The 6,455-nt window shown below is 44.1% G+C and overlaps 1 protein-coding gene across 1 annotated transcript; it reads left to right on the forward strand.

The window, feature by feature from the left end:
- The first annotated feature begins 2,422 nt into the window (after positions 1 to 2,422).
- Positions 2,423 to 3,355, forward strand: LOC128628359 (olfactory receptor 2A5). Its single transcript, XM_053671814.1, has one exon. It carries the CDS (start codon positions 2,423 to 2,425, stop codon positions 3,353 to 3,355), a length of 933 nt encoding a protein of 310 aa, XP_053527789.1.
- Positions 3,356 to 6,455: the final 3,100 nt, after the last annotated feature.

Here is a 6,455-nt window from a genome sequence, read left to right on the forward strand (position 1 = left end):
TGTTTTGCCAATGGAAATAAGTGTGTTTTGAATTATGTATTAGGATGTGTAAACCATAGGCATATAAACCAAAAACCATAGGCATATTTTCTTTCCTTCCTTGTTAACAGAGAACCATGACGTATACACATTAAAAGTCAACTTCTCTCTAAAAGAAGTGAAATTGTTCTGGTGAATGAACTTTGCCCATTGAGCAAACACATGTAAATATACACATATATACATGCAGGCTTGACTCATAAGAGAGACAATCAGGAAAAATTTCAGGAAATAATCAGGAAATTATTTATTTACATTTGGTGTTATATGAAAATGACACCTCATTCCAAGGCATCATTCTACCAGAATGTTCACTGAACTTCATGAGTATATCATAGTAAAGATATGAATTTGACATTCCCTGTCCTCTAAATCCCAAGAGACCTCTTCAAGGCCAGCTTTCTCTGGTTTCTATCTTCCCTTAGTTCCAATACTCTATATAGAAACCTCAGGTACTATGTAAAAAGGTCTCAGCATCTTTCTCACCAAGCGTGGGAAGGTTGATAGAAATGTTTTCCTTATCTACCAATACCCAACTGAGAGTTATCTAGGAGAAAATGAGGAAGAGTTCAAAGCCAGTTTTTAAGTCATTATTTCACAAGGATGATGCTCTGCTTCCTCCAAGCTCCACTAATTCTATCTGGGGCAAGGCTGAGATCCAGGAGCCCATCACCCTCCAAATGCTTAGGGGTTGCAATTTGCAATGTGGTCCCATGAGTATGTTTGTCCTTCTTACTATATGAGCTTCATGTGCATGGATCCAGTTGGGTATTAAGTCAATAACACCAGCTCCTTTTCTTCTGAACATCTGTCCGCACAGCCCAGAGAAATGGAGACAGAAAGACAAACATCTTCTAATTCTCCAGGTAGAGATGATGTCTGTGTCTTTTGTGTCCTTGCCCCATCTCCCTCAGGGACCCTCAGGAACAATCGAGGAGGGTTTCAGTGGAAATGGCCCCACCTAAAACCTTTATAGCTGGTGCTGTCAGTGAGCAGGCCCCAGTCCCTGTGTCAAGAGAACAGGGGCGACTCTGGCACCTGCAAAGTCCCTCTTTCCAAGACTGTTGGAGGGAGTGAGAGCCTCAGCTCCAACCTGCAAAGTCTCTCCTCACTTCCATGCAATTCCCTCTAAATCTAACATCTCTGAGATAAGACCAGGCTGGTGCCACAGCGAGTAAAGGGCCTTTGGCAAAGTGTGGTAATTTGGGGAAGCTGGGGTCTGGAGGAAGGAAGGAAGGGATCCAGAAATCAGCATACCGAACAGGAAGTACAGGGTCAGGTTACAGGTAGGCAGTTTTCTGGGCTTAAGGCTGGGTTGGAATGTGCAGATCTGAGCTCTTCATTGAGAATGATCTTGTTTCTCATGAATTGTCATGTAGTAGGTGTATATCTCTATGGGACATTTTAGGTTTTCCTTTTTGGTTCCCCTGTGGCTGTATGGTTGATGGAATGGCAGCCAGAGTAAATGAAAGAAGAGTCAAAGAACTTGATTAAATTCCAAGATATACACTTAGGATGTTACTCCTAATATAATAGCTTCCGTCTGTCCATCCATCCATCCATCCATCCATCCATCCATCCATCCAATAAATGTATTGGGCACTATTCAAATGTGGCAGGTCCCAGAAACAGCATCTACTCAGAACCAGGGAGAAGCCCCGTAAGAGGTTGGGGTAATATCATATTGTTAACTCCTTACCTAGATAACTGCTTGTCCTGACTCTGTACCATAAATTCCTTCTCTGAATGCCGACCAGATTAGTGATGTCGCTCTGCTCATGCCTAGGAGGGAGTCAGCCAGATTCTCCTGCATAGCATCAGTGAGTAAAAAACTTACTGCCAACATCTACTAAAGGTCTAAACCTAGTGGACACAGAGAAAAATGGACCTCTTTGTCACTGCATTTGTAAATCTCATTCCCTAATTCATTAATTCATATATTTACTCTGTGCTCATTTATTGAGCACCTGAAAGTGCAAAGTACTCTGCACATGTTCTATAATAGGAGCAAATCAAGTGAGAAAGAGACATAGGAACAACATTTTGAAATGACATAAATTAGCATACAAAGCTATGTGAGAATACAGCTGTGGGCCAGTCCCCAAAATGAGAGGACAAGTCAGTCTGGAAAACAGTTCACTCTGTGGATGCCATTGTGGTGGTGAAAATGCGGATCTTGTAGTCAAAGTTCATCAAATGCTGTAGAATTTCTGCTTAAGTGTGGATGAAAGGAACTGACACGATGACTCTGAAAGAGTTTGCTAGCTGAGCCAGCACACAGTTGTACACCATAAACCCCTTTGGGCTTCATAGCTGATCCAGATCTGCATTTGCTCCTTAGCACACAGCACACTGCAGTGACCCACCCAGCCGCTGTTGCCAGATGATGAAAAATCAGACATGGGTCACAGAATTCATTCTGCTGGGATTCCCGTTCAGCCCAAGGATGCAGATGCTCCTCTTTGGCTTCTTCGCCCTGTTCTACACCATCACCCTGCTGGGCAACAGGGTCATCCTGGGGCTCATCTGGCTGGACTCCCGACTGCACACCCCCATGTACTTCTTCCTCTCCCACCTGGCCATTGTTGATATTTCGTATGCTTCCAACAATGTCCCAAAGATGCTGGAAAACTTTCTGAACAAGGAAAAAACTATCTCCTTTGTCCCATGTATAATACAGACCTTTTTACACATGGCTTTTGCTCACACGGAATGTCTCATCTTGGTAATGATGTCCTATGATCGGTACGTGGCCATCTGCCACCCCCTCCATTACTCTGTCATCATGAGCTGGAGAGTCTGCACGGTCCTGGCTGTCACGTCCTGGGCATGTGGCTCCCTCCTGGCTCTGGTCCATGTGGTTCTCATCCTGAGGCTGCCCTTCTGTGGGCCTCGTGAAGTCAACCACTTCTTCTGTGAGATCCTGTCTGTCCTCAAGCTGGCCTGTGCTGACACTGGGCTCAACCAGCTTGTCATCTTTGTTGCTTCTGTGTTTGTCTTAGTGGGGCCCCTGTGCTCGGTGGTGGTGTCCTCCACGTGCATCCCCTTTGCCATCCTGAGGATCCAGTCTGGGGAGGGCCGCAGGAAGGTCTTCTCCACCTGCTCCTCCCACCTGTGTGTGGTCGGGCTCTTCTTCAGCAGCGCCATCGTCATGTACATGGCTCCCAAATCCAGCCAGCCTGAGGAGCAGCAGAAGGTCCTTTCTCTGTTTTACAGCCTTTTTAACCCCATGCTGAACCCGCTGATCTACAGCCTGAGGAATGAAGAGGTCAAGGGTGCCCTGCAGAGAGGGAAGTGGACACAGAGAGCCGTGTGAGGGATACCAGAGAGAGTTTTGAAGGTGGAGGATTTGTTCTCTGTGAGATTTGGGGGGGATGGTAATGTAAGTACTCAATATCTCATGTCTTAGATTTCTGATATCAGGAATATGTATAAATCAGATTCTGTCCTTAAGACGGGACACTGTCTAGAACTCGGAGCATAGGCAGAACGTCACAGAGAGCACGGGCCCTGAGACAAGAGTCATATAGTGGGAAGCAGAGGGGCAGACAGCCACGGACTCCTACAGCCAGCTCCCAGCACTACCCAACATCCAGTTTCTGTTCTGTGAAGAATCCTTCTCTCTGACTTCCTCTTAAATTCCTCTGGAATATTCATTGCCCTTATTGCTGTGTGTATATGCTAACAATCCCATAATATGTGCTGCTACAAGAGGGCACCTCTAACAAGATGGAATACTCACCTTGGGTAAGCAGTCCCCTACGGGGAAATGCAGGAAGGACTATGGGTAGAGCCAACTCTGTGCTCTGAAGCGTCACCTCTGAAAATGACAACATTCAATCTGAAAAACTATGTGCATCTGAGCCTAATAAATCTATTTCTGTGAAAATCAAAGTTTAATGATATGAAATGTTTTATGTGAGAGGCGGAAGTATCATAATCTTTGTGTTATTTCATTTCATTCTGCACCTTTTGGTTAGAGAGAACTGGTGTTTAGAATAAATATGACTCAGTTACTAGGGAGAGGTGCCTTTCCCAGAGTTCAGATGACAGAGCTGGATGTAGGTGACAACTGCCCATTAGCATGATGACCACATAAAATGTTATGGGAGTAAGAATATGGTGAAAGGAAGGAAGCATTAAAGGAGGGAAATAGCTTGATGGAACGTTGCAGACCCCCGCTCAGAACCAAGTCTGATGAACACCTGTAGGGACCTCAATGAAATTCCAAAGGACACCAGCTCCAGGGGCTACAAATCACTTCTTTTGGACCCAAGGAGTAAGAATGATATGGAAGCAGCACTTACTTTCCTTTAACACAAGTTCTGGACCTACGTGGCCGGCACAGTGTAACGGTGATTTCTTTACCATGGTAATTATAGTGTCTTTTGAGTTCTCTCTTCCCCTGCACTTGTAGTATCATGTGATCATGTACTCTCTGCTTCCCCTAGATCTACTTTGCACCCTACTTTTCTCCTATACTATTACCAATTTGTATCTTTCTTCTCCCAAGAAAATTGGGAGGCAAAGGGAACTTTTCTCTTCTACCCTCCTATCTCCCTCCCAGTCCTCAGAAAACTTCATTGCTGACTATTTCTTCTACTGATTGACTATTCTACTCATTTGGGCAAAACATTTTGACTCTGGCCATTAGTCTTCTCATCTCCATAGTATCAGGACATTTCCAGCCCCAGAAATCCACAAATGTTGCTCTGCACCCCCAACCCCAATATACAAACAATTTTAAACAGGCAATATTGGCTCTAAATGTAACAAAAACCACTATGGAATTATTTTTAAAGGTACAAAGGTAAATGGACGGACACATAAGCCAACAGGCAATTTTTAAATTAGAAAATAGCTTTTTAACTATACCTTAAAAATTACTATTTTCTCTAAAATATGTGTATGCCCTGTGTTAATGTTAAAACCCTAAAAAGGGAGAAGAAGAGGGAAATGTGGGATAATTTCTCTCACACAGAATATGAGCCAAAGGTTTTCTGAATTTAGAACATTTTTACAAGGGCCCATTAGAAAAATTAGGGAATGGCATTCACTCTTTCCATGTCAATCCAAAAATACAACAACAAAAAAAACTTCAGGAAAAAATGGTTCCCCAACATCAGTTAAAAAAATACTATGTCAGTTCAAAAATACTTAAACAACAAACAAACAAAAAAATCTCCCAAGCTTCTGCAAAGGTATCTGGTGCAGGTGAGTTACAGAGACGTCCTTCAGCGGGTCTGAGAAGTGGCTTAGACTGAAAAATGAAAGAATAAAACAAAACATAGCAAAACTGTATTTTGTTAAGAAATTGCAGGAAAGTCTGAGTATATGAGAGATTTCTATTAACTTTTAATATGTGAGTTTTAGGATTCTAATAAACAAATTATATTGGGCTCTTATGACTTCTTTATCTATTCTTTTAACATGAGTCACCATTTTCAAAGAGCTGAGAAACAGGGAAAAGGATGCATTTCTTTTATGCTGAGGATTCTGCTGGGTGTTTCACAAATATTAGCCTGTTTGCATGTTACCAATCGCACTGTGAAGGAGACATTCTCTGCCTCCTTTTATAGATAAGGAGAAGGAAGGGGCAAAGGTAAGTCACCCCACTTCTCCCTTCCTCGGACCTTACTTCCTCCTGGATTCTCATCCCTTACACTCAAAACAAGATTTCAGGAGTCAGCACCTGCACTCATAACATGTGACTACTGCCACATCCCTGTCACTGGGATGCAAAAAATCGTGCATCATTACAACTGGCTCAACACATCACGATGCATGTCAGTTCTTCCTCCACAGCTGAGTTAGAGTGAAGACACAGGAGAAAGGCAGATTAACAGGAAGAAGGGTGGGCCAATGGGGACAGCATGTGGGTTGTCACCCATGGCCAGCTTGGTGTAAACAGTGGTATCAAACAGTGGGGTCCAGCCATTGTAAACTGGCACTACTTGGGAGCACTGTGCTGCCTCTGGCAAGCTGGGCTGCAGAAGTTGTTCAGCCCAGATGTTTAAGCTTGCTGACCATCGCTGGCTCCAGGTGTGGGCTGAGAGGTGGTCCCTGGATCCTAGGGAGAGTAGGAAACTTGGGTCTCTCTGCTATTTTTTTTTTTAGGGAAATGCAAGGACACATAAACCAAGAAAATGCTGTAACTGGGTGGTGTGTTCTCAGAGTTAGGTAGTGCCATGGTCGTTGGGAGTGGTTCTCCCCAGAGCCACAGGGAAAATGAAAAGTCACAGCCTGGGAAGGGAGGAGCAGCCTCCATAACTCAGGTGTCCATGGCAGGGTTCGAGTCTGCAGAGGTGCTGTCTACATGAGCACTTGTGACTATGGAACCCCTGAGGGGTAGTCTGGTGCTAACAGGAGTCCTGGCTTCAGAGATCTCTTCTGCTGAGCATCAGGGGTCCCTAATG

Source organism: Artibeus jamaicensis, unplaced genomic scaffold, assembly GCF_021234435.1.
Source record: "Artibeus jamaicensis isolate MK-2021 breed Jamaican fruit bat unplaced genomic scaffold, CSHL_Jam_final contig_704, whole genome shotgun sequence".
Classification (NCBI taxonomy): domain Eukaryota; kingdom Metazoa; phylum Chordata; class Mammalia; order Chiroptera; family Phyllostomidae; genus Artibeus; species Artibeus jamaicensis.

Excerpts from the sequence above, each read along its gene's own strand:
- LOC128628359 (XM_053671814.1), top strand. The coding sequence starts at position 2,423 with ATGATGAAAAATCAGACATGGGTCACAGAATTCATTCTGCTGGGATTC.